Genomic DNA, 26256 nt, shown 5'->3' with positions numbered 1-26256 from the left:
TGTTTACGCTGGAGGGCTGGATGAAAAAGCAGTGTATGTAGATTGTTGTAGAAACACCTTGAGACTGCAACATCCATTAAACTTTTTTCACACTCACACTGCTCTAGTCTCTATTATTAAGGCAGGATCTGAAAGAATTTTGCTGTGCATATTTCAGTGAGATGTTCACAATCTCTGCAGATTTTCCCAGGGCCCTGCTCAGGACAGGCATAGAGAACATGCAGCGATGCCACAAAATGAGCAAGGCTCTATTATGTTCTATGTAGACTTAAGCATGCTCAATATCATCTGCTAAGAAGCGATAATATTTTCTTCCAAATCTAAGCTGCAGCAAATTCTGAGGGAAGGCTTTTCCCCACACTTCGAACTTCAACCACTTATCTTGCAGTTCTGTTCAAAATCAGGATTTTCCAAAGGACCAGATTCTTTGCCACCTTCTACATAGGAATCATAGAATCATAGACTATTAGGGTTGGAAGGGACCTCAGGAGGTCATCTAGTCCAACCCCCTGCTCAAAGCAGGACCAAGCCCCAGACAGATTTTTGCCCCAGATCCCTAAATGGCCCCCTCAAGGATTGAACTCACAACCCTGGGTTTAGCAGGCCAATGCTCAAACCACTGAGCTATCCCTCCCCCCATGGAAAAGTGGTTCCATCTCAATTAAAGCTTTAAGGAGTTTGGCTGAAATTTAAAAATATCCCCTTCAGACAGAGACCAAGTATTGGTAATTTCAGTATGAGATGAATGTTTCACAAAGATATGTTTGATAAGACAAGAAATTATAATGGAAGCTATATTGCAACCTTAATAATGGACGTGAGTAGAATCCACTATTGCTTGGCTAACCAATAACAGTCAGGATGGTACCATAACAACAGTCTGCAGATTTTTCAAGGTGTAAACACTAATGATGATGAATTATTTAGGGCAGTACCTTGTGGCATAACTAGGAGTAATGGGATCAAATTTAAAAAAAGGAAAATTCAAGGTGAATATCAGGAAAACCTTCCAGATGGTGAACTGAATTAGGCTGTGAAATAATCTCTTAATGGAAATGAAGTAACGCACATCACTTGCTCAAAACTAGACTGGACAAAGCACTAGAGAAGAGACTATGAGGAACAATCTGTCATTTGCACCAGTAGGATCAGCTACAGTTATCCCAATATGCAAAGGAGGCCCAGTAAATAACAGGATTGAGGACTCTACTATAAGTAGGGCCCTACCAAATTCACAGTCCATTTTGATCAATTTCACTGCCAGAAGGTTTTAAAATAGGTCAATTTCATGTTTCAGGTGTCTACATCTGAAATTTCACAGTATTGTAACCATGGGGGTCCCAAACGTAAAGGTTCCCAGAAGTGGGTTTGATCTCCCCCACGCCCTTCTCAGAGCTGCCATGCAAGGGAAGGACAAGTCCTGTATCTCCCCAGTCCAGCAGGGACTTACAGCTGGGATCTCCCTGGTTGGGGGTGCTTTCAGGAGTAAGGGGAGGCACTCGGAGGTGGGTCTGATCTCACCCCCGCCCCCAGCTGCCATGCAAGGGAAAGACAAGTCCTGTTCCTTCCCAACCAAGCAGGGAGGTGCAGCTAGGAGCCCCCCAGCTGGGGAGCTCCCAGGAACAAGGCGATATTGGACCCACCTCCACAAGTCTCCGCCAGCTGAAGGAACCTCCGGGGCTAGAGCTTTCTGCAGCAGGGGGAGGCACTCGGAGGTGGGTCTGATCTTCTCCTGAGAGCAAGAGTGGCCATGGAGGGGAAGGACAAGTCCTCTCCATCCCCCCAGCCGGGAGTTGCAGCTAGGAGCCCCTTAACAGGGGCACTCCCAGCCGCAAGGGGGAGTTCAGATTTCACGGGGAAGGACTTATTTCACATTCCATGACATGTTTTTTCACAGCCGTGAAATTGGTAGGGTCCTAACTATAAGAGTTGCCCACACCCACATTATTCCATCACCACCTCAGGCTAGTGGGGTCTGAAGGCCAGGGCTTTCCTAGACAGACTGACTACTGAGGTCAAAGAATAAAGAAAAATACCTCTGCCTATCTGACCACTGTATGCAACTGTCCGCCATCCCTCCATGAAAACTTCCACCTAACTTATTTTCTCCCAGAGAATGGTAGTGATATATCTTATCATTCTTCACCCCCTGCTACTGACAGTGACTGGAACCAACATACCAAAACACTTGCTTAGATTGGTCTGCTTGTCAATGAAAACCTTGGCGGAGACGACATTCCCAAATGGCATGAACATCTGCAGCAGGTCCTGGTCCCCAAACTCCTGGGGGAGGTGGTAGATGAACAGATTGGCTCCCTCTGGACCTTCAAAACATCCATCGATTAGAAACACAAATTCAGCAAAAGCATGGGAGGTTGGGCCCTAATCTCAAAGCAGAGACCAAGAGCCATTCAATATAATTAACTTTGCCCTCTCTTCCCCAAGAAAGCAGTAGACAGGACCATTTTGATTTCAAAATAAAGCAACATGGTCTGTTGCTGGGATCAAATATTAAAGTGATTTTAGCTCCTTCCCCACCGTCTTTTCTCTAATTACTATACTTTCTGCATCACACTGAAGTCAACATTGGCTCAGCACCACAGATCTTGTTTGCTGCTGCATGGGAGACCTATGGGTATGAATCAGCCCAGGGTGCTGACTAAAACAAAACAGGTACTTATGCCAAGTCTCCAGCATGAGGAAACCAGCCAAATTGAATATAAAGACTAAAATGCTCCTGATATCCTGTATATTGGCAATGGCCTAAAACTCTCAGGTCCTGTTCCTTGCCTCTGAGTCAATCCTCCTCCTCATTCCACCTGCTGCCCACATCACAGTCCCATAGTCCTCATTCTTTCACAGTCTTTCACTCTACATGCTAAATTAATCCAGTATCTGAAGTGTCAAAATACCAGCGACAGGGACTATTCAGGGTGGTAACAAAAGGAAGAAATTCAAGTAATAAAATGAAATTAAGAAAATAAATATCCCTGATAGTGACACGTATCAGGCTGTGGCGACACCTCCCCCCAAAGGAATGATTAAAACTGAACAAAGCACCAGAGAAATCAACTATATGGAACAATTCTGCAGTGGTCTCCCCGAATGGAGGAACTATAAGAGAATTCTCACTCTAGCTTCTGTGATTCTAGGAAGGCAAATGCTGTGCATGTGATATGTGTATAAGGCTCAAGGCTTACTCTTCCTCAAACCCCCACTCAAGCACTCAAGTCCTCTGCATAACCTCCCACCTACCTTCTTTTTGACTTCCTGCTGCACCAATACTCTGTTGTGTTAACAGACTCTGGTTGTAGAGAGTGGGCAATGCGGCAGCAGCATATTGCTGAATCCCAGAGTACGCCTGAGTGAGGGCCTCCATTGTGCTACCCGTGCCATTTGAGAGGCCACCGCTGCCAAGTCCACCATTTAAGGCTGCCATCCCTATGCAAGAAAAGTGAAATGAAGATTTAATAATTGAGTGGTGTGTCTGAGCCGATGCTAGTCAACTTTCAATACACTTCACTGCTGTCAGAAACAAGCAACGGAGAACAGGCAGGGATAAACAGAATAGCTTATCCAGGAAGCAGTGGCACAACTATAGGAATTATAATTAGTCATTTTCCCCTCCCCTCACTACACAGAGCTTACCTGCTAAAGAGCTGACATTGAGGCCTGCTGTAGCACCTGCTAACGTCTGCAGCGCTCCAAGAGAGGCCATTGGGTTAACAGAGGAGCTGCTACTCGAGCTAGGTGAGGACCCTGCTATTAAAATTAGAGAATTAAACACCAAACAATAACTTCTGCCCTTTATCATTCAAATCCCTTGTTAACCCATTTTTACTGCAATGCTAGTAACTAGTAACAAGTAACTAGTCAACCAATAATGACTAGAGCAGGGCAGTTGAGGATAGTTTACATTAAAAAACGAACTAACAAGCTATGGCCAAGCAACCCACTGACTGACGTGCATGTAGGAGGAATCCCTTTCCCGCATCTTTTAACTGTTTTTGTCTTTTCATAGCAAGAGCTCTTTGGGGACAGGGACAGGGACTGTGTCTGTGTGTGCACAGTACCCAGCACACTTTGGATGCTACTTAATATAAAATAACAACAACCTAGTTAATAATACATTCACTGCAGAGTATCTAAGCCAGGCCTGGATGCAACCAAAGCATGATAACCAGCTGGGGTCTCCACCCGAATAATATAAAAATCAGTAGTGCTGCAATGTGGAATAAAATAAGTATCCGAGACTGTATTACTATCAATCACATGCAAGATGAGAGAGATCCTGGAGAGATTAAAGAAGGCTCCAGTCAGACTGAACACAAGGTTTTCCCTTACAGATAGAGCACAGAGAACAGATGCCTAGAATCTATTCTGGCAACTGAAATCATTTTCCACTATGGAATTCCTGCTGCAGCAGCTGGGGCTGAGGTCAGGGCCAAGTCAGAGAACAAACATCTCCAACACAAACGTTATCCTCCTCCATCACAAGAGTGTGATTGCTAATTGTCCTTTTTAGCAAAGAATCAAACAGATTATTTATTAATCAGGCGTGGTCTCTAACACACTCACAGTCCACACTGAACCCAGTTCAACAACAGATAGAGTTAGTCACAACAAACTGGATAGGGCAGCTGATAGGAAGCACCCTGTCTCTTTCAGGTCAGTAGTTTCTGAAAAGAGAGATATTTCCAGGGGAATAGAGGTTCAAACCATAGGTCATCTGTACAGGTCTCAGCACTGGTGAGAAAGAGGAATCATTCCCTGTTATTATAGAGGCATCTCAGAGCCACCTTTTTGGATGCGACAGATCACAAGCGTACACAGGCTGACAAGCATCAGTGAGCGATAAGTGCTGGGACATTTTAGCATATTCTACTCAGTTAATCTCTTATGTTTCTATTGCACCTCAGCCAAAATGTTCTCAATGTGGTTTACATACCATTAAAGCTGGTTGAAGTTTTTCAAATTTTTGAAAAAATATTTCGTAATTGTCGTCACTATTTTTCATCCAAATCTATTCTACACAATTTATACATTAATAATTTCACCTGTCATCTGACACTTAGCCACTTCTGGGGTGGTATATTAGCTATTTAATAGGGTACAGCAAAGTTACAAAACATTTTAGGGCAGAAATAAGGAATCCTGTAGCCAATAAAAACTATAGGGGAACAAAGGAGACCAGAATTTTAAAATCTGGATTTCATTTTAGCTATGATACCTGGTCAACAAGACTACTCGTTATAAAAAGTTCCAGAGAACCTTTGGAGTCTAGTCAGAACCTCAGGTTTACATCTCAACTAAAAGAATCCAACAACAGTATCCCTTCCATAATGCTAAGCTGGGTTACTATTTCCATACTGACTCGGAGGGAAGAGGGCCACCTAACAGATCATTATTATTTGAGCAAAGCTAGTATGGTTAGCACTATACAATGCAGAGAGAATGTTATGATCTGTTCCACAAGTTGACAGACAAAACAGACGACATACCAGTTGGCTAGACGAAGGTCCAAGTTCAGAAATGGTGCTAATTGTTGTGTCGTGTCTAAAATGAGATTTACTTCTACAATGGTTAACTACTTAAAAGCTTTGTAGAAGAATGCGCCACAAGGCAGGATCTGAACAAAGTCATTTGGAGCACAAGAAAGAGATTATTTCAAGAACAAGGAGTAGCACAAAAAAAGGAATGAAGCCAAGAGTGGAGAAGGATACGGAGGGAACAGACATGAGAGAAGGGAATGGATGCCTTGTCTATATAAAAAAAACAGCACCAGTTTAATTTAAGGTGTAATTTTAAACCAATTTGAGTGCAAAAGGTTGGGTGGACACTTATTTCAGTTTAGCATAGTCAATTAGGATCTGTTTAAGCTAAATCAAAATAATCCCTCAAACTGAGATAAGTGAGCCTACACGGGGGTTTGCACTGGTTCAACTAAACTGATGGTAAAAACAAATTTAAATTAAATCAGTGTATATTTCTCACATAAACAAGGCCAGGGTGAAGGCAGGGAGCAGTGGAACAGAATTAGGGAGAAATGTGAGCAGAGATGTAGAGAGGAGTGGTGTTGTGCACAGCTTCAAAGTGAGGACCATGAGCTTGAATTTAACATGGAAAAAGGGGAGCCAGGAAAGGGCTCTAAATAAGAGACTAGCATGGCCTGAGAGGTGTGAAAATCACTAACACTATTTAGGTTTTACTATTATACTTACTATTTGTATTGCAGTAGTGCCTAGAGGCCCCAGCTCCATTGTGCTATGTACTGTGTAAACATATAACAGACAGTCCCTGCCCCAAAAGGCTTACAGGCTAACAAGTAACACTAACTAGGCCTCATTCCACTTAGCTTGTAGGATCTGAAGAGATCACAGCCTGTAGTGGCAAGGTTGTAGGTAATCCTCCCACTGAACTCACCACAGGTGATCTTCTCAAAGACCCTTCCAGTGACAAATGCAAGTAAAAAAAAGGAGGAGATAATACTGGAGATCAACTAACTGATATGCCAGTGGTGTCAAGACTCAAAGTTCTGTGATTAATTGTGAGGAGACATACCATGACATTGAATGTTGTTTATAGGGCTTTACTTCTGCTTTTTTCAAAAGAATGACAGTAAATGGCATATAAGCACAGTACAGCACAGGATTAAAATTGAGCCAGATTTTGCCAGGTCAACAATCCCAACAATCTTCTTGGCACTGCTATCTTGTTCTCCAGAATCACAACTGTAATTTTTTAAGGTCTTTAGCCTTTGCAGTTATGCAGAAATCCCTGAAAACATGAAGCAAGTGTAATTGATGCAGTAATGTCTGCCTGAGACTGCAGAGAGCCTGAAACAATAGCTTTAAGAGATGTGAATTGCCCTATACATCTCCTTGGGATGGTCACTCAGATGTCCAACAATGATCGTTTAAATATCAACATTTAACTATATTACAGTAGAACCTCAAGAGTTACGAACACCTTGGGAATGGAGGTTGTTTGTAACTGAAATGTTCATAACTCTGAACAAAACATTCTTTCAAAAGTTTACAACTGAACATTGACTTTATACAGCTTTGAAACTTTACTATATAGAAGAAAAATGCTGCCTTCCCTTTTTTCTTTTAGCAGTTTATGTTTAACACAGTACTCTATTCTATTTGCCCCCTTTTTTTTCCATCTCTGCTGCTGCCTGATTGTGTACTTCCGGTTCCAAATGAGGTGTGTGTTTGACTGGCCAATTCGTAACTCTGAGGTTATACTTAGGGTGACCAGATGTCCCGATTTTATAGGGACAGTCCCGATTTTTGGTTCTTTTTCTTATATTTACCCCCACTCCGTCCCGATTTTTCATATTTGCTGTCTGGTCACCCTAGTTATACTGTATGCTATTAAAGCACAGAAGAAAGGATAAGGAGAATCAGAGATCTGCACAATCTCCTCTGAGTGGGACCATCTCATTTTGGCACCAGGAGTGGATGGCACTTGAGAGAAAACCACTATTTTTTCCTTCCAATATGACCCATGGAAAAGGTCAAAGGACAGGAGCAGAGCCCTGGGATGCATCTGAGCCTCATCAAGTGGATGATATTCCTGCAGAACATCTAAGCTCCACTGAGGGGAAGCCAATTCTAGAGAGCCCAGTGTGGCATTGAAACCCTACAGCCTAGTCCCATTAAGCAGCAAAGACCAGCTTCTATTCTGGTGGTAGATATGGGGCCAAGGACGGCTACTGCTCCGCTCTGCTGGATGGAGGCTGTCTGCAGAGTCACACAAACACCACTGTACCAGTTACACTAGGGTCACATTCAAGTTTTTTCTTCCTCTACACGTGAAGTTTGGAAACATGTTTTTAATGAAAGCTTAAATTCTGACATCCTCACAACTCTGGGAGTCAGGGCTTAGCTGTGTGTATATATACACACCCAACTTTAAATCTTACTGAGTAAGAACCAAACCTGACTAGCCCAACAGAGCCTGTGAGATCATATTTTGAACATCCGCACAATCTGTTGTGTGTGTAATCTCATTTTGGCATCTCAAATGGGTTGATCTTGAGAGAGTACAACTACTCCCCTTCAGTGCAAGGAAATATCTATGTTCTTAGACTATGCTCACTAACATGTTTTTATCTAGGGAGGGACTGAAGCAGAGGGCCTTGGGAATTCTCTCTCTCTTCTCTTCTATAGCCTAAACTCTTTGAGATAGATTTTAGGGTAAACATTTTTACTATAGGGTAATCTGACAGGCAGCCAAAGTAACTAAAAGAGTAACTGTCAATTTTGGTGAACCACACTTCTCAGTAAAAAAAATTATGAGGGACAACTTCTCTGACAAGAGGCGTTCTCTTGAAGGCCCTCTGAGCTTGAATCTTCCTTAGGGACTTCCATAGATAGGGGAAGCCTTCTGATTTAAATCAAAACCAAAGGTCCACAATTTAACTTCTGACCCTGCAACATGAGGTTTCCCAACCAAAGTTCCCATAAGTCTCCTTCTCCAACACTAGCCATCTGGGCCTGCTGAGCAGTATGTATCTGAATCAGTACAGCAGTAGATTGGTCTGGCAGACAGAGGTAAGGTTGTTATCTCTATAGATTGTATATTAGAGCTGGATGAGCAATTAGGCCTTTCCATGAAAAGAAAAACTCTGCTAGAGACCAGTAAAGTACAGTCCTCTCCCTAACCCTATGAATATTAATGATGGTCAACAGTGGTTGAAATCATGACAATCCAAAGCAAGAAATGGGCTCTATAAATAAAGGGACCTCTTTCTTTTCCTGTGTCAGTAGTTTAGAGTAGGCAGAAGCAGCTGGCCCAGGCAAAATTTTGGCTTACACTGGTACTAAAATAGAGCTTGGCTCATATAATCTAGTTTGAGTGTATGTTTTTGCTTTGCCATTTGTTATCTTTGTTAATTTGGATGTCTAGATAATCACACTTAACAAGAAATCAGCAAGACAGTGCTTAAGGAGATGTTAGATGTTCTAATCTCCCTGGTATTACACCCATAATAAAGATATCGGAAAGAATAAAAAAAGGGTAAGGAGAACAAAATAACTTTTTCTGTATTTGCACACCTGCATGAGCAGCTGTATGAGACTCCTCTCCCTAGCCACTCAACAAAACATACTGGAAATTAGAGCTATGTTAGTTTTAGAGGAAACTGTGATTGCTCCTCAGGCTTTAATGAAGATAAAGCTGTGTGTGAATTTTCTTGCATACATGTGTGCTATTCCATGTTCAAAGGCGTGTCTATCGTCAGAAAACTTGGGAGAGGCCAAAAACTCTACAGCATCTGCCTAAAATGCTGCTTGAGTAGTGATGGACCATGTGACCTGCATATACTAGCAATGACTAGAGAGGTGCTGACTTCCTGTTTTATGGCAATCCCAACACTTCCTTTTACTCAAGATTAAAGTAAGCCCCTGGAGAAAATAACCTCTTCACACAAAAGCATTTGCTGGCAAAAGTATACCTAGCTTAACAAATACTAGAGAACCACATTGGACAGGTGAGCAAAAAGACCATTTCTACTGGTTACAACTGCCTACCCACGGAAGAATACACAGAGCATTAACTATGGACTGAGAGAGAAAGGGTGGCATAAAAGGACTCCCGAGCTGACCTAAGCCATGCAATAATGCACTATGCAACAAATGGCCTTCTTACCTGAACTGGTGAGCACACTTAGGGGACTGCTGGAAGAAGTGAGTGCAGCGGTGCCACTTGGTGTGTTCTGAGCTGCAGTGGCTGCAGCTGCTAATGCAGCCAGGTTCTGTAACTGCATCGCATTCAACCCTGCAACACATTAAAGAATGCACAGGATTTCTGCTCTGATGATATTGTCCATTCAAGCAAATTGGACCAGCAGCCTACCCCACTCTGCATGGGGAACAATGGCAGCTGGGAGGAGCTATGCCATCTTGTTACAACAGATAAAAAGTTCCCATCTAGCCATAAAGGAAGCAGATCATGATCCCTCTGGACCTGTTCATGAATCCCAGTGGGTCACAACCCCATGGTTCACAATTCACTATAGAAATTCCCAGACAATCAGGGCTCTTTCCCCAGAAGAGCCAGCGCATCAGCTACAGCCAAGGGTGCAACAGGTAAGTCAGGGCCTTCCGGCCCACCTGTACCTAACCCCCAGGCCCAAAGGAACCTGCCTGGGACCAGTGACCTCCCTACACACACTCCACATAGTAACAGCAGCAGCCAGGAGAGTCTGCTGAGTCTCCAGACATAAATCATTCACGCAACACTGGCATAACTGCTGTATTGTCACTGCTTGCTACTCTCCCTTCATCTCGCCCCGTTTCTACTACACTAATCCCTCAGGTGCCCAATCCAAATTTCCCTATATATTTTGCTTCTCACCCTCGTTTCTTCCTCCCATCTACTTTTACCTACTCCTCCAATCCCTTCCTCTCCCCTCGTGTCAACCCCAAGTAACTCATTCCCAAAACCCAAATGAATATAAAACTAAGTTATGTTCTTGTTTGTCTTACACTTGCACTCAGATGCCGGAGTCAGGTTTGGTGCCTCATTGTGCTGAGTGCTGTGCAAGTACATGGTAACACATACTCCTTGCCCCAAAGAACTCAGTTTAAGTTGTTTTTTTAAATACAAATATATAAACATCTTTAAAAAAAGTGCACATAGAACAAACGTGACATACACATCAATTATCCTCCTGATCACTTGTATTTCTTGAGGATAGGTTCTAAGCAGTTTGTCCCATTTACATTGTAATTACCAGATGGCATTCACCCAAGAGTTCTGAAAGAACTCAAATGTGAAATTGTGGAACTATTAGGTATGGTTTGTAACCTATCGTTTAAATCAGCTTCTGTACCCAATGACTGGAAGATAGCTAATGTAACGCCAATATTTTAAAAGGGCTCTAGAGGTGATCCTGGCAATTACAAACCGTTAAGTCTAACGTCAGTACCGGGCAAATTAGTTGAAACAATAGTAAAGAATAAAATTGTCAGACACATAGAAGAATGTAAATTGCTGGGCAAAAGTCAACATGGTTTCTGTAAAGGGAAATCATGTCTTACTAATCTATTAGAGTTCTTTGAAGGGGTCAACAAACATGTGGACAAGGGGGATCCAATGGACATAGTGTACTTAGATTTCCAGAAAGCCTTTGACAAGGTCCCTCACCAAAGGCTCTTATGTAAATTAAGTTGTCATGGGATTAGAGGGAACATCCTTTCATGGATTGAGAACTGGTTAAAAGACAGGGAACAAAGGGTAGGAATAAATGGTAAATTTTCAGAATGGAGAGGGGTAACTAGTGGTGTTCCCCAAGGGTCAGTCCTAGGACCAATCCTATTCAACTTATTCATAAACTATCTGGAGAAAGGGGTAAACAGTGAGGTGGCAAAGTTTGCAGACGACACTAAACTGCTCAAGATAGTTAAGACCAAAGCAGACCGTGAAGAATTTCAAAAAGATCTCACAAAACTAAGTGATTGGGCAACAAAATGGCAAATGAAATTTAATGTGGATAAATGTGGTAAAGTAATGCACTTTGGAAAAAATAACCCCAACTGTACATACAATATGATGGGGGCTAATTTAGCTACAACTAGTCAGGAGTGATCGTGGATAGTTCTCTGAAGACGTCCACACAGTGTGCAGCGTCAGTCAAAAAAGCAAACAGAATGTTAGGAATCATTAAAAAAGAGATAGAGAATAAGACGGAGAATATCTTATTGCCCTTATATAAATCCATGGTATGCCCACATCTTGAATACTGCGTACAGATGTGGTCTCCTCATCTCAAAAAAGATATACTGGCATTAGAAAAGGTTCAGAGAAGGGCAACTGAAATGATTAGGGGTTTGGAATGAGTCTGGATATAATTTGGGACTTGTCTACCTGATTATCTACCCTTCTGAAGATAATCTCCGTTGAAGTGTACAGGGAGGACTGCGCATTCTGAATGAAGGGCCCCAAACTGGGGAATCTGCTTTCAGTGCATGAAGCAAGGCTCCTTGTTTCAGCTACACCTTTGCCAGATATATCTAAAACAGAGGTTCTCAGACTTTTTTAATAATATGGACCATAATTTACTAGACAAAGAATCTTCTGGACACACCACTCCCATTCCCAGTTGCACAAATCCACTTCATTTCTTTGCCACATGGATGCTGTGGGATTGAGAGGCTATGATGGCAATTTTTATGGGCAGCTAGGGTGGCTCCTCCTCATTTTGACCTGCTTCTAATCAGCATCAGTGACCAACAGCATGTGCTCTGCAGACCACAGTTTAGAACTACTGGTCTAAACCAAGGCATTTTCTTTCTCTGTTCTTGTTTCTTGGATGGTTAATAGAGTGAAGGATCTGCTGCCAACTGTGGGCAATTCTAAATAGATGTTTGCATCCCGGCATGTCACACAGTGGCAATGGGCACACTATAAACTATTAAAATAAAAGTAAAACAGTTCAGGTACAGGGTTTATACACAAGAGACCTTCTCAACATTTCCTTTAGCTGCACTCACTCAAAGCCAAACTTCCACTCTATTCTTTGAGGACTGTCTCCTCTCAAGCTCTGGGGATACTTCACTGGGAGAAAGCCCTAACACTGGATCTAGGATCCCAGACCCTGAGAGGAAGTGGGGAAGGAGGAAAGAGAATATTAGTTAAGCTGATCAGGTAATTTCTAGGGCTGTCGATGAATCGCAGTAAACTCATGCGATTAACTAAAAAAAAATTAATCGTGATTAATTGCACAGTTAAACAATAGAATACCAATTAAAGTTTATAAATATTTTGGATGTTTTCTACATTTTCAAATATATTGATTTCTATTGAAACACAAAATACAAAGTGTACAGTGCTCACTTTATATTATTTTTATTACAAATACTTGCACTGTAAAAATGATAAACAAAAAAAAAAATATTTTTCAATTCACCTTATACAAGTACTACAGTGCAATCTCTATTGTGAAACTATAACTTACAAATGTACATTTTTTTGTTACATAACTGCACTCAAAAACAAAACAATGTAAAACTTTAGAGCCTACAAGTCCACTCAGTCCTATTTCTTGTTCAGCCAATTGCTAAGACAAATAAGTTTGTTTACATTTATGGGTGATACTGCTGCCGGCTTCTTATTTAAAATGTCACCTGAAAGTGAGAACAGCCGTTCGCATGGCACTTTTGTAGCTGGCGTTGCAAGGTATTTATGTGCCAGATATGCTAAACATTTGTATGCCCCTTCATGTTTCGGCCACCATTCCAGATGTCCATGCTGATCATGCTTGTTAAAAAAAATAATGCATTAATTAAATTTGTGACTGAACTCCTTGGGGGAGAACTGTATGTCTCCTGCTCAGTTTTACCTGCATGCTGCCATATATTTCATGTTATAGCGGCCTCGGATGATGACCCAGCACATGTTCGTTTTAAGAATACTTTCACAGCAGCTTTGACAAAACGTTAAGAAGATACCAGTGTGAGATTTCTCAAAATAGCTACAGCACTCGACCCAAGGCTTAAGATTCTGAAGTGCCTTCCAAAATCTAAGAGGGACGAGTTGTAAAGCATGCTTTCAGAAGTCTTAAAGGAGCAACACTTCGATGCGGAAACTATAGAACCCGAACCACCAAAAAAGAAAATCAACCTTCTGCTGGTGGCATCTGACTCAGATAATGAAAATGAACACCTGTCGGTCCACACTGCTTTGAATGGTTATTGAGCAGAACCCATCATCAGCATGGACGCATGTCCACTCGAATGGTGGTTGAAGCATGAAGGGACAAATGAATCTTTAGCGCATCTGGCACATAAATATCTTGTGACGCCGGCTACAACAGTGCCATCAGAACACCCGTTCTCTCTTTCAGGTAACATTGTAAATAAGAGGCAGGCAGCATTATCTCCTGAAAATGTAAATAAACTTGTTTGTCTGAGTGATTGGCTGAACAAGCAGTAGGACTGAGTGGACTTGCAGGCTCTAAAATTTTACATTGTTTTATTTTTGGATTCAAGTTTTTTTGTACTTAATTCTACATTTATAAGTTCAACTTTCATGATAAAGAGATTGCATTACAGTATTTGTATTTGGTGAATTGAAAAATACTATTTCTTTTGTTTTTTTACAGTGCAAATACTTGTAATCAAAAATAAATATAAAGTGAGCACTGTATACTTTGTATTCTGTGTTGTAATTTAAATCAATATATTTGAAAATGTAGAAAACATCCAAAAATATTTAAATAAGTGGTATTCAATTATTGTTTAATAGCACAATCATGCGATTAATCGCGATTAATTTTTTTAGTTGCGCAATTAATCAAGATAAAAAATTGTAATTGCTTGACAGCCCTAGTAATTTTTTGCTTCCACAAGATGGTGCAGGTTGGTACCTGACAGGTTCATGTCTTTAACTAAGAGCTGTGAAAAAACCTAGAATGGATAGACTGTACCTTAGAGTCAGACCCTAGGGTGAGAACTGACATACTGGCTTTAAGTCCAACTTTCTACAAGATGCAGAAGGGACTACAATATACTATTTTCCATAAGCTCCTTCTCATTAATGTGTTACAGCTAAGTGTATGCACACACAAATCAGGACATTCAAAATTAATTCACTTTGTTAACTTGGCCTCTATTCACATAATGCACATAGTGTTTTGCATGACTGTACAGTATATGGAGATAATTTTAATGGCTTAATATGTCTATGCAATGCTGGGACCATAACTTTCTCTTTCCTAACAGTTGAATTTAATGATAGATCTATTAACAGCTTTCAACATGGTTTATTATGACATGTAGCCTCCAGCCTGCAGGATCCGGCAGGGTGGTTGGTGGTACTAAGCTGGTTTTCATTATTTTTCTTCTTCCATGAGGGCACTGGCTGCCGAACCACTTTCAATCACAATTCAAGATCTTTTTCATTATCTACAAATCCCTAAATGGTCTAGGACTCAGCTCCCCACAGAACTCTTCTTTATGACTCCGCTGTAGTAGCTGCAATTGGTGTGGATCCTGGCTTACAGCCCCCAGTGAGGAATTTGGCTCATTTTATTAAAACATGAGACATTTCCCTCCTCTGTAGCTGTATTGGCTCTACAGAGAGATATCAGACAGGTGACTCAAATGCATGGGTAGCGGATATCCTGAATGAAAGGCCACTTTTACAAGTCACCTTTCTTACAATAGCATTTTCTACATTTTATCCATTTAATTTCTTTCTTATAAGAAAATAATTTAAATTAAAAGCCTCAGAGAATGTTCTATCAATTCAATATATGCAGTAGTGTTTATTTCAGCATGTGATGCTTCAGACACATCCCTACTTTCAAGAAAATCTGGAGTTCCCTGCCTCTCTGCTCATGAAGGAAGACAAACATTTACTCAAAAACATGCCCATCAGAGGTAGGGTGGATCCTGAGAGCACATCGCAACTTCCAGGGAACCATTGCTAACTAAACTCAAAGGAGAACATCCTCGCATGCAGATTTGTAACTGCAGGGCTGAGTACCTCATAATCCCTCTCTCTCCTGTGCAGTGGTGAGTAACTCAGGACTACTCTTCACAAAGGAGGCAGATATGTCAGCAGCCCTTTGGCTTCCTTCACTACTAGATCACCACTGTGTCTCCTCTATTTTGGTATTGAACCTGCCTTCAGGTGAAACACTCACCTCCCATTGGGTGGAGACTGCTCAATGTGTTCAGGTTCCCAGATGAGGCAGCTGCTGTCTGCTGAAGGAGCTGCAAATAAAGCTAGACATTACACCAAAAAACAAAATAAGAGTGAGAGTGAGGGCTGGCTCTGCTTCTGGGAGAAACTGCACCACACCACAGCCAGAGCGCCGCCATAAGGGGAATTCCCATTGCCCATGCATCATGCTACAGCCAAAGCACCAGCATAAGAAGAATTCCTCACATTCACTACAGCCAGAGCACCATCACAATGGGAATCCCCAATGCTCACGCACCACGCCATAGCCAAAGAGCTTTCCTTATGATGATTTCTCCATACACTATGGGCAGAGTACTGGCACAAAAGGAATCCACATCATCCATGCACCCAGTCCAAAAGACTGGCATAGGTGTGTGTGTGTAAGGAGAATCCTCCTTAAGTACCACAGCCAGAGTGCCACCGCTAAGGGAATCCCCCCTCATGCCCCACACTACAGCTAGAGTGCTAGCACAGTGTGATTGCCAACTACACAAAGACATTACACTGAAGCCAGAGTGCCAGGGTTTGGGGAATGCCCTCCACATTCTTCAGCTACAGCAAGAGCACCATCATGAGAGGAATCCCCATCATGTACTGACTGAGCCACAGCCAGCGTGCCATTTAGGGGGAATTCCTGCCCTTTTCTCCATAGCTAGAGTGCTGTCACAAAGAAACCCCACTCCAACAAATCCAAAGCAATAGCATAAAGGGAAATTTCCCCCACCTCCTGCAATACATCACAGCCAGAACGAGGTGAAAATTTCACCCTTCTCTACCCCCCACACTGTAACCGCATGAGGAGAATCCCCCAACCCCCTTGAAGTCCCACACAAGAGCCAGAGCAGTGATGTGAGAGACATTCCTCCCCTTTGAACCCAGCAAAGCCAAACAACTGAGAAAATTGGTGACAATCAGCTTGAAGAATAATTTAGTTTGTCATTTTTTGTTATAAAACGCTATATATGCTGAACCACTATTCACTACATCTAGTCTCTGCCTGCCTGTTTGTTGGGGTTTTAAATTGTGAGCTCCTTGGGGTAGGGATCAGACATTCTTTTCTGTTTGTACAGCACCTAAGACATTTGTGAGTGTCACTGGAAATAAATAATAAGAGTAATGTAATAAATGCTGGAGAAGAAAGAATGGGAGATGAATACAACAACTTTGATGGCAGACAGAACTGAAAAGGGGCTTGAAATTACATACATGTAAAGTACTCAAGAGAAGCTAACCTAAGGAGAAAATCTTCCCAGCAGGTGACTTTGGGCAAGTTACAGTATCTCTATGCCTCAGCTCCCCATCTGTAAAATGGGGAATAACATTACTTCCCTCACAGGAATGTAGTGAATATAAATACATTGAAGAGTGTGACATGCTCAAATAGTACGGTGAGGAGGCCTATATAAGCATCTTAGATAGGCAGATTGGTAGAACCCACACAGGAAACTCACTGCTAAGTATTGGGGTCCAAGTGTGTTCAGACCAGCCAGGTTTCCCCATACAGAGGCAGCGCTTATCTGTTGCATCTGCTGCTGGAGTTGCTGAGCAATACGTTTCTGCTCTTTGTCCTTCTGCGTATCTGCAAATTTCACCACGATGGGAGAAGAGCAACCCTGCAAATAGCAGTTCACATGGTTACAACCTCCCAAGCAACTGCATAAATATGGCACAAACCTATGTGAATGGCGTGCTCTCCCCCCGTACATATGAAGTTGCCCTTCCTACCTCAAATGTTCAAAATCTCAGCTGCTTTTCACTCTAGTTTGTATTGACTTTTACTATTTGCTAAAATATTTAATAAATCTTTCAGTCCAAGACCCACTGTCAGGAAAACTCTGACTCCAAAGATCCCCTCTCCCCCCACCCATCAAGCTTTATGATCTCTGTGTGGTGCAGCCTATCCCCACACCCCCAAAAAGCTTTATCTTACCTCCATGGTCTGTGCTTGGTGCATTGCTTTGATTGCTGTTTGTGCCATGGCTCTTGTTGTAAAAGTCACAAATGCACAACCTGGGGAGAGGGCAGAAAGAATTGAACTCACCCCCAGATTCATCTCAACAACTGAAGGCAAACAAAGGAAAATGCCCCCAGGGCTGAAGCACCCTACCAATCACAGATATAGCTGAAATCTGATCTTGAGGTGCAGGGGAAAGAGTCCAGAGGAAAATCTTGAACTGTCAGGGATGCTTTGTGCTTACCTCGGCTCAGGCCATCTGGGCCCCGTAATATCCTGCATTCCTCAATCTGCCCAAAGGAGGAGAACATCACCCGGATGTCATTTTCATTGCACTTCTTGGAGATCATCCCAATAAACAGCTTTCTATCTTCCACTGCTGAGGAATCAAAGGAAAGAAGCCTTGACATTACAGTAACGTAGCACTCACATCAAGCAGGGAACTCCAGAGCTCTCATGGTTTCAGTAGGCCTTCTTCATATTACCCAGCTACTCTAGTGGTTGAAATCAGAGGCTGAAGGAGCAGTGTTCCTGCAGTAAGAGATACTCAGGGTGATAAAGCACTGAGTATCAACTCAGAGAAAGAGAGGTTAAAGGGATCAGCAATTAGATTGAGGAAGACTATTGGTTCTCATTTAGTCAAACCCCTCTCCCCCTCACTTGGCAGTGCGGGATTGTTCCCTACAGTAGAAATCTCTAGGGATTTGTCCAGTCAAACTCCCACCTATTCCAAGTAATGAGATTTTACTCATTTAAGAGAATGCACATAGAACATTTCTAGTGAAGCTGAAAGGAGCCTACAAGTGTTTTATATTTTAATTACATGAATAAATAATGTGCTGAATGCTTGTTCCTCCCTTCCAAGCCTTTTGAATGTGGGGGATTGAACTGAACTCTACCCACAGAGAGAGCTTGGTTGAAGGGGATATAGATGTATTCGCTCATTCTGCAATGCCTGCTACTGGTCTTGGGTGGTTCTGCAGTGCCTGTCCTCCATGGAACTTCTCAATACAAGTCACATATTAGCACTCCTTCTCAAGCACTAGTTTGTTAACATGAGAACTTAAAAACAGTCTTTCTTCCCAGACTCTTGCTGGTGTCACAGTTCCACCTCTCTGAGGTCTGGCTATTTTACAGTTTCTACTCGGGGGAAATCTGCGTCACTGTGCTTGCGCAGAATTCATGGCCCTCACAGATTTCTTTGTTTCCCTGCAGAAAAATGACATCTGATGGGGAAGCAAAGGGAAGCCACAAGAGCGGTCATGCACTCCCTCCCTGGCAGTGCAGGCAGGTTGGTTTGGGCACCCAGAGCAGACGGTAGAGACGTAAATTACCACAGGGGTGGGGGTGTTGAGCAGTCGTGTGTGTGAGAGAGAGACAGACACTCTGCCCCTCTCACTTGCTATTTCGGCATGCTCGGCGTGAAGGGGCAGGGCTTTGGGGTGTTTCTGAAGAGGTAAGCGTGGGGCAGGCTCTATTCCCTCAGGCAGAGCAGAATGTAGCAGCCTGCCTGCTTAGTGAATTGTTCCATTGTTCTTAGTGAATTCCCCCAGGAGTATAAAACAGGAGTAAAAATTTTAAGGCTCTTTTACATTGCCAGAGTGGTGTAAAGGAGCCTTATTGTAAACAACAATATGGCCCTATAAATGCTTATGGTGCTTTAGTGATTAGAACTGGTCTAAATTTTTGGACTGAAAAAAAAAAATCCTATCAAAATGTGCTCCATGAACTGTTTGCTACTGACCTTTTTGGAGATGGTCAATAGCCAGTATAAATTGTGAATTTGAGTCCCCAGCCCTCACTTGCTCTTCAGCTGCCTATGATGCAACACTGAGCATATGGCTACATTTTTTGTTGTCTAATAACCGGAAGTAAAGGGTCAATACTAGCTACATTACTATCAGACAAAGCGGGTTTGGTGATTTCCTCCAATGCTCCCCACTCCCATTCTCCGTCCATTGTATTGTAGTTTAAATAAATTACCAAAATAATTGAAACCAGCTTGATTATATAGTTATTTTTACAAAAAAAATACACAGAATTTTAATAATACTGTGCACAGAATTTTTAATATTTTTGGGGACCAAATTCCCCCAGGAGTAAGTTTCAAACAGTCTCTCTCTGGGCACAGCTCCTCTCTTCTGAGGTCTGTCTTCAATTTTCTCCAGATAGTCTCTCTAGCTGTTCCCCCCACTCTCTCCTCTTTAGAGTCATGGAGTTACCCAGGTGCTCTATCCTGGGTCTGTAGTCTCTCTAAACTTTCAGGCTGCTCCTTGGAGGCTTACCAGACTGCTTCTCTCAGAAACTCAGCCCCAGCTCTCCAGCTGGGGTCCTGGCTGTCTCCAGCAGCACTCCGTCATTGCTCCTGACTGTTCTGAGTTCTTCTCAACCCTGTTTATATAGTCCTTCCTAATTCCCTCCCCGCAACTGGGGTCAATTATAAGTAAGTCCTCTTATAGAGGACAGTTAATTTGCCCAGGGGAAGACACTTCCCCTACCTTGTCAGTTAGTGGATGGTTTATGATCTAAGCCAGTGGTTTTCAAGCTTTTTTCATTTGTGGACCCCTAAAAAATTTCAAATGGAGGTGCAGACCCCTTTGGAAATCTCAGACATAGTCTGAAGACCCCCCTGGGGTCTGTGGACCACAGGCTGAAAACCACCGCTCTATCTAAGTCAACAGGGTATGATATTCCTTATGTTTTGTTTCTTATCCTATCTAATGTAACTGTAGATGCGTTCATTATCTATGTAACTGTCTACTCCTTTTCTGACTCTTACTAAGCTCTTGGACTCAGTAATAACTAATTACAGGAGCTCCATAGGTTATTTATGTATTATGTGAATGCCCCACAAAAAAACCCAAGACCAAAATCATAGACACGTCCTTATTTGTTTGATCAGTTATAAATTTGTTGGTTTATAGTTTTATCAAATGTCCCCTTGTTCTTGCATTATAAGAGAGGGTAAATACGATTTACTTTCTTGTTACTATGTTTTATTTTATGCACCTGTATCATGTTTCCACTCATTTACCTCATCTCCTAACAGTCAATCTTCTTTTCAATCTCTTTCTTAATACAGCAGTCTTTCCATACCTCTAATCAATCTCGTGGTTCATCCCTAAATCTCCTCTATTTCTGCCAATGTCCCTTCAAAGACAGGTGATAAGAATCCAACGTAGTATCCCATATGAGCACAATCAGAGCTAATCAAAAGAGTTCACTTTTTTTGCAAAATTTTTATTAAAGTTCAAAACAATTTTCATTCCAGTTTTTGAAAAGGAACCATTTTTAATGTATTCAAATTTTTTCATGAACGTTTTTATTCAAAAATTCTTTTTTGTTTTCCTGAAAAAAGCAAACCTGTTTTTAGTTTGGAAATTTTCATTTAAAGACAGAAAATTTTGAAAAACCCCAAATTTCCAATAAAAGACCATTTTTGATGAAAAAAATTTCATTAGAAAAATTCTGAACAGCATTAATTATATTTTTAGTATAATCTTCTGTCCCACTCTTTTTGCATCCTAACATTTTGTTTGCTTTCTTCACTGTCACTGTGTACTGAGTAACCGTTGAGCTATCTGCCATCACACTGGCCATTTTTTTATGTCATGTACAAATTTTGCTAGCTCGTTGCTTACCCGCTTTCCAGACCATAAATATATTAAACAATACCAAACCTAGTATGGAACCTCAAGATACCCCACTGTTAACCTTTTGCCACTTTGAAAATTGACCATTCATCCCCAACTCCTTGATTGTCTTTTTGACAGTTTCTAATCCATGGCAGAACTTTCTCTCTCACCTCATGTCTAGACACTGATAACTTTCTGAAACATTTACCTTTGGACCTGAAACAATTTTCCGACAGGACTCTAACCTGATGGTGACTTTGCGGGTGAGAGAGATAGTTTGAGCACACAAAGTTCAGCTGATTTTGTAAATGAGAGAAAAAAATTAATTTCTCATAAAGAAATTACGGCTCCCTTTTTCTGAATCTCTCTAGTGCTGAAACAATGAGGCATTTAAATGTGGCCTATAACTAGCCATCAGAGCATCCTGGTGAAATTTGGTCTTGATTTGATTGAATTAAACAAAGCCCCCATGTAATCTACGATGATCTGGACCTAAATTTTGCAGAAAGGTTCTGCTGCACTCTGGAGGAAATTCTCAAAATTCTGCACAAGCTTCAGAGAATTTTTTAAATGGATGATTTTATTGAGCTAAATATGAAAATGGATAACAATACAGTAGCCCCATGTTATTTACTATGGTATAGTCACACTGTATTGTGTGCTGTCCTTACATATTCAGTTTATTATACACCACAGATTGTCATCTTTAAGTTAACAATCCATTTAGCTGAACAGAGCAGTTCCTGTTTCTCGGGGCTATTGTAATAGGCTGTCTGCAAACAAGCAGAAATCATTGCAGTACATTACATTTTCAAGGCTTTCTTCACAACCACAAAGGCCAGAAACATTATATATATATATGAAAAAAAAAGCCAAAAGCTCAGATTCTGGAGCACAATTCTGTGACAAGCTTTGCTGCTATGAAAAATCAGAATAATAGGTCCCTAATTACAACCTTTAAAAATGCATGTTATGCACAGTACTTTCTGCACAGGGTTTGTCACAGAGCTCAGCAAAGGAAGGCAGCACTCTGGCTAATTTAGCTGGCCAGTGAAAGTGTAGGGAAGGCTAAGCATACCTGGAAAGATTCAAGGCATGGGAGCTCTGCTCTTATTCACCTGAGTCATTCCTAAGACATACAGGAATGAAGCTCCCTCCTGTGGGCTTTCTATGGTGCTTTAGAAGGATGTTCCAAGCAGTGTCCAACCAAATAGTTTCAGATTACAAGATTTTCTCATGCTCTTGCCAATCAGTTGCAGCCAGCACAGCTTCAAAATTTGAATTTATTCTTTATGGTTTTTCTAGTCTCTTTGTTACATGAATCTCAATTGTTACTTGTAACAATGTAGGTTAATTTTCAGACAGAAGTGTGATTTTTAATTGGTTTCCCCATAAACTCTTTGCCCCTGCCTTCAAGGCCCACACAACTCCAATATGGCCTATATCTCATATCCTGACTCATGCAAACCTTCCATAACTCCTACCCTGCAATACTGCCAAGACCTGAAAATCCATTTGTTTTTTATTCTCTCTCTCCAATCCCCATGCCTTTTCCAGGTTGTTCCTTATTTATGTAATGGCCTGCCAAACTCAACTGAGTCAGTCACCAATCCTTCCTCATTCAAACTGTCTCCAGATTTACTCTTTCCATGATGTCTAGAAGTAGTGAGTTAAATGTGTTTATATATAAAGATAACCCCAACTCTAAGTTACTCCCTTCTCCAAGGTGTCCAATGCATCCTGTCTTCTTTATGTCTGTCTTTTAAATTGTAGGTTCTCTGGGGCAAGGATTGTCTTTCCAAGTCTTATACAGCACTGAGCACACAGTTGTGACAAACAATCAATAAATATACTGGTCCATGAAGACAATAAAATTAGGGTAAGCATAAAAGAATGAAAAAATACTACAAGATGCTATGCTACACACCCTTACCCAAGGCTGTTGAACTATTGTATGTTGTTTTATTGTATTATTTGAGAAAAGTCTATGATAATGTAATTAGATTATTTAAATGTAGTTGTACAAGGGAGAAAAGACAAAAGTAGAGGGTTACATGCAACCTTAACTCTGGCATTTTCTGCATTTACTGATATTGCTGATGGAGTATCTGTGTATAAATAAACAAATTTCCACCATAAAGAATTTATTATTTATACTGTGGTAACAGCTAGAGACCTCAACCAGTCTGGGATCATACTGGGCTCGCCACTGTACCAATATACAGCAAGTGATAACCTCTGCCTTAAAAAGCTATTTAGACCCCAGTTTTATCTTTCTTGTAAAGCAGACACACCTTATTAGAGGAGATTGTGATTCCAACACTAGATATGGTGGACTTTGTCTCAAACCAATCAACCAGCCAAGTACATGGATAATGGTGTCTGGGGTTACATACCAGGCAAGTACAGAAAATAACTCACTGAATGCCTTCCCAATTAGTATAACTGTAGTGGGACGAGCAGCAGCAGGAGAGAGCGCATGATTCCAGGAAGTTTAGAAACCTCACCCTTATTTATTTATCCCTTTGTGGGCATAAATTCCTCCCAGCTCTCTAATTGACAAACTTCACCACACACATAGATGCTCTGCTGCCCGGAGACCATTACAAGAGGGACGGGACCTCTTGGAATTTCCCTATCAACATTCATGAGACCCTAAAAACCAGACTTTAGTACAACTTACCATTATTTTTTTCACTATCAGCTGGTTTCATCTGGATGGGATGGTGCATCTGAAACCCAAAGAAGAGCATTTCAAACTTGATACATTCACTCTGTACCTAGCTGAGTCACATTACCCCACAAGGAACACTTGGAGGGGAGCCAACACAGCCATTAGAGAAGGGTGAGACATAACCCCACAGAAATTTCTAGGAAAGGATCCCAGGGAATGTTTCCTATATCTTTCATACTGATATGCCCCCATTCCCCCTGGGTACCTCAGGGTGTTCCCCAGATGCAGCGCACACAATTCCCTGCCATCCCTTTCCCCTCAAAACCTCTTGAAAATTCCTTAGAGATCTGCTGCCATGACTTGCAGTTCAAGGCCCCTCCCTCTGAAGTCATGTTCTAAAATAATCATGCAGAAGAGCATGGCAATGTTTGTGCATCAGTGAAGCCAAAGAGCTCAGAACATGGGTAAATGGCAGGACAGAAAGACAAGCAAAAGAGATGCTTGAAAGAGCATGCTGCCTCTTACCCCTGGGAGGATCTTCATGTTGTGGAGCGCATTCTGTGCTTCTAGTGCAGCTTTACGGGTATAAAATGTAACAAAACAGCACCCTGCAATGCAAACCCAAAACAAGCAAATCAAGGATATTCAATTCCTGTGTGACAAACTGGGATACACAGTGCACCACTTCTACCCCTCAAACACAAACTCTGATAGACACGAGGATCATGGATGGAAACAGAAGGCAATAGCTTAATACTGAATCTATTTAGAATAGGACTTCTGTCAAAATAAGTATAATATAACATGTGATGTCTTCAATGACTAGGCCCAGCAGCCCCTGTATCACACTCAAAGGTTCGTAAGAGCTCTCCTCTCATCCCAACTGGGCTTGCCCAACAATACTTTTCTAGAGACATTCTCATTTTTCCAGTAAGCATGGCATTTTTCTGCCAGTGCAAGTAATTGTTCAATACTGTCGTCACCACTCTCAAAGATACCTAGCCCAGTGAGGACTAACTCTTGGCATCACCAGGGCTGAGCCTTCTCTATACAGACTTTTAAATGCTCTACTTAGCATTGTGGACAAATAATGAATATTCTCTTTGCCCACTTAATCAGGCTCCAGCCTTGGGCATAAACTCTTGAGATGGAATTTGTCTCCACTAGATGGGCTTAGTGTGCAAAGCAATTACACTCAACAGTTCTCAAATGACTGTAGTTATTTATACAAAAAGTTACAACTCCAAAACATAACCAATAACGCATGATGCCCCACAGGCTTTTTGTCTATAAAAGTGGATATAGTTACAAATAGGATAGTTATTAAGCATAGACAATAGAGCAGTCCTTAGCCTCTACTATTTCTGTCTCCCCGAATGCAGCTTGCAGACTACAGAATCATAAAAGTTAGAGATAGAAAAAACCCTATACGTTTTTCTAGTCTGTTCACTCCTCCTGCTTCAAGCCCCTGGGACAGTGCAGAATTGCTGGTCTGTGTGAAGTGTGTTCTCCCTCACTCCAATTCCCTTCTCTCTCTTCCCTTGTCTTCCCATCAGCACAGGCTCTGGGTGGCATTCGTGATTTAGGACCTGACCACTTCCGTTTCCAAACCTACAACTCTATCCCCTTTCTGTGCAGACTAGAAAGAAATTGCCTGTACTCCTGTGAGAGCATGTGTTAAAGAGTAGGTTACTGTATTCTGTTTTGCTAGTCTCAAACAGGTAGCTACTCTAGGGGATGGATATAAGAATCAGAAGTTAAAGATGAAGAAGCGCTACTATTAAGTTTCTTCTCCAGTCCCCTGGAGCCAAGACAGGATTGTTCGCTATTTGTTCAGTTTAATTTTAAACATCAACAGCAATTAGGCTCTCGCCACTTCCCATAGGTGACATTTCTGCAACCTAATAGATCTCTACAAGGATGTTTTTATTGATACTCGGCAGAATTTACCCTTTCAAGAAATTTACCAGAAATATTAAATAAAATGCATATATTAGTCACATGTAAACATCTCATAGCAAATCCCCTCTCTCACAAGCCAAGTGAAAAATGCTTATGGTAGACTACTTAGTTGGCATATACAAAGCATATCTGTGAGCTGCACTTTCTGAACTTTCCTTCTCAAAGTGCTTTACAAACTGTCATTACAGGCATGACTCACCACCTCTGAAATGGAGCTACCCCCGGGTTGAAACATAGCAGTTGTTTGACAGTGCACAGAAAGTCTACAAAACAGTTAAGATAGGAAGAGAAACATATTGTATCCAACTGAACTGCAGGAGAATGTAATTACT

At 41.6% G+C, this 26256-nt stretch overlaps 1 protein-coding gene across 1 annotated transcript in view; it reads right to left on the bottom strand.

Moving 5' to 3' along the window:
- CELF1 (CUGBP Elav-like family member 1) overlaps window positions 1-26256 on the bottom strand; it is a 57835-nt gene that overhangs the window by 5796 nt on the left and 25783 nt on the right. The window contains exons 3-12 of the mRNA XM_065403630.1: window positions 24488-24570; window positions 23972-24020; window positions 17898-18032; window positions 17630-17709; window positions 17151-17312; window positions 15659-15728; window positions 9658-9786; window positions 3649-3759; window positions 3256-3441; window positions 2181-2324 (exon numbers count right to left, since the gene is read on the bottom strand). Coding sequence (XP_065259702.1) covers window positions 2181-2324; window positions 3256-3441; window positions 3649-3759; window positions 9658-9786; window positions 15659-15728; window positions 17151-17312; window positions 17630-17709; window positions 17898-18032; window positions 23972-24020; window positions 24488-24570 — 1149 coding nt within the window. The remainder of the gene's footprint in view (window positions 1-2180; window positions 2325-3255; window positions 3442-3648; window positions 3760-9657; window positions 9787-15658; window positions 15729-17150; window positions 17313-17629; window positions 17710-17897; window positions 18033-23971; window positions 24021-24487; window positions 24571-26256) is intronic.

Source organism: Emys orbicularis, chromosome 4 (assembly GCF_028017835.1).
Source record: "Emys orbicularis isolate rEmyOrb1 chromosome 4, rEmyOrb1.hap1, whole genome shotgun sequence".
NCBI classification, from domain to species: Eukaryota; Metazoa; Chordata; order Testudines; family Emydidae; genus Emys; species Emys orbicularis.
This window is presented reverse-complemented; position numbering and strand designations above follow the sequence as displayed.